Source organism: Pholcus phalangioides, unplaced genomic scaffold, assembly GCF_987345545.1.
Source record: "Pholcus phalangioides strain wild (caught in Gottingen) unplaced genomic scaffold, Ppha-v1.0 ptg000004l_1, whole genome shotgun sequence".
In the NCBI taxonomy this organism is placed as follows: Eukaryota; Metazoa; Arthropoda; class Arachnida; order Araneae; family Pholcidae; genus Pholcus; species Pholcus phalangioides.
In genome coordinates, this window is record NW_028301597.1 from 44,885,764 (window position 1) to 44,888,117 (window position 2,354).

At 38.1% G+C, this 2,354-nt stretch overlaps 1 protein-coding gene across 1 annotated transcript; it reads right to left on the reverse strand.

The window, feature by feature from the left end:
* Positions 1-1,050, reverse strand: LOC149087675 (speckle-type POZ protein-like). The gene has a single exon (XM_089231946.1). The coding sequence runs from the start codon at positions 1,048-1,050 to the stop codon at positions 1-3; it is 1,050 nt and encodes a 349-aa protein (XP_089088072.1).
* Positions 1,051-2,354: the final 1,304 nt, after the last annotated feature.

Sequence of the window (2,354 nt, forward strand, 5' to 3'; positions counted from 1 at the left end):
TTAGGTTGCATTAGCTCCGTTAACTTTTCCCAAAAGCAACTCTCGAAGGAGGTGGGGTCTGCTCATCAAGGGTTCACATGTCTCTGCTTCCTTGAAAACCGTCGGATTTTTCCACATGAAATCTATAGCTTCTGTCTTGACTTTGTTTGCGGAGTACGTGTCGGCATGTAACAAAACATCCAATACATTCGATGCATCTATGTTTGAGATCAGTTGCTCCTCGCATATATCCTTCAATTCAGATATTTGGTATTTGTGGGCGGCTTCAAGGACACTCATAGCACGATCAGCTGACAATTTTGGGCATTCGAAAACATACAGGAAGTTTATCACAGTTTTTATAGTTTCATAATCGAAATCATTCATTTCGATTTGTTTCTCTTTGCTTCCAAAGAGTTCAGATTCAAACATAGTAGAGAAATAAGGCGAGCTGAAGGATAAGATGGATTCGTGACACTTAATTTCCTTACCTTCAACATTTATAGCCACATCACTGCAGTAACCACTTTGCAATGATGAAAGTAGATGCCGCATGTTTTTGAATTGCGAAGCTTCTCTCATTGGAGCTAACGTCGAATGAACCTCGGTGTGTACTGTTACGCAAATTTTAAACTCTTCGTTTCGTTGTATATCACGCAACGGCAAACTATACGGCGGAGATTGACATTCCGTTTCCGTGAATAGGAAACAACCAGACTTCTTTTTGATTTCTCGGGAAATGTTCTCGAGAGTGAAACTGAACTTAACATGGACTTCGTTAATTGGACGTTCTTTCAAACAAAGTTGAACTTGTAAATGAGCAGCCTGCGTAGTCGTAGGAGGTCTATTCGCATCGGAGCCGAATCTCACGCATTTGATTAACTGGCCGTACATATCGAGTGGTTTGAATCGAAGGTACCAAGAATGTTCCGAAGAGTCGCCAATGAATGTCTTGCTCGTCACCCAATCCTTGAGCTCATTTTTTCGCAATTTGCACTCGAATTTCAATTCCTTCAACACGAACGCGTTAGAATTTTCATCATCGGCGGTCGCTTGTAAATTCGAAGACATATTGGAATTTTTTTCACGCCAGTTTAAAGCATTGAAACGTTTCTCACGCACCAGATTGTTCTGTTTGTGAAAAAAAAAGAAAGTTTACTGATAGAAAAGGAGCGATAAGATAGGGTTGCCATTAGCGAGTTTTATCTCCAAAGATGTCCTTCAAGTTTATCAAATGCCAAATTAAAAACACCGGAGAATGCTGGAGGGTAGTAGAAAAACGTTTTTCTTAAATTTTCGCAAAAAAACTCTTAAAATGTATAATTTTCTCCACACGTTCATGTAAAACACTTCAAAAGATAAAAGATGTTATCTAGATTTATATATCAAATAGTGTCTTAACGTTCTCTTATTTCAAAGTATTAAAAAGCATAAACAAAATACAGGCTAAAAATGCGTCTCTAAATATTCCGCGGATCCTTCAAGTGACCTGTGTCCGGGCGTCTAAAATGCTCTAGAAAGAGAAGTCGCGTCTTCGGACGACCAGACGCGTAAACATCACCCTTCCACGACTCATTCGTGTAAATTCTGACCACGAGGTCCCGATGACGACTCTCCATTGAAGAGCCGAAACGCGTCGACCATTCGACCAATTGAATTTTATTTGTCTTGAAAACGTGGTAATTTTTGTATAAACTAAAACCAGTCAAAGTTTCTAATTTTTGTGATAATTGTCAACTAGATCAGAGAACATCTGAATGACGCTGTCAGGAAAACGCTTCCAAACTTTTGAGTTCATTGCATCGATGGAAGATACTGAGTTTTTTAGTTTGTTAATAATTTTCTTTATTTCAAAAATATTAGTTGGAGAAGGAAAAATATTTTTATATTTTTCTTTTTCTTTCTTATAAATAATATAATATTATATAAAATATTATTATTTATACATTCTCCAAATAAGTTTCTGTTTGAGCTGCGACGAGACGCGTGACCTCAGCTGGTACCGACTCCGTGCGCTTCATGAAACATTCCTTATTATGTAATGCTGTGCTGAAGCACCGTTGGTGAAATTGTTTTACGTCAGCCACGAATCATCGGCTGAAGCTTTATGAACGTTTCGGTCATAGAAGAGATTGGAGAAAGGTTAAAGTCCAAATCATTCAAATACAACGCCACAACAGGCAAAATGCCCAACGAGGTGGCTGAGAAAAGTTGCCCATAACAAATATGGATGTCATATATTTCAAAATATCAGCAACCCAATTAAAAAGCAATTACAAAAACTAGAAACAATATCCAGGGCGTCCATAATTAAAAGACACTATTTTAGAGTAGCCTACATCACGTTGATCTGGAGCAACTCCCTATCGCTTTGA

Bases quoted from the DNA above. Each gene is read 5' to 3' on its own strand.
- LOC149087675 (XM_089231946.1), bottom strand. From the start codon at position 1,050: ATGTCTTCGAATTTACAAGCGACCGCCGATGATGAAAATTCTAACGCG.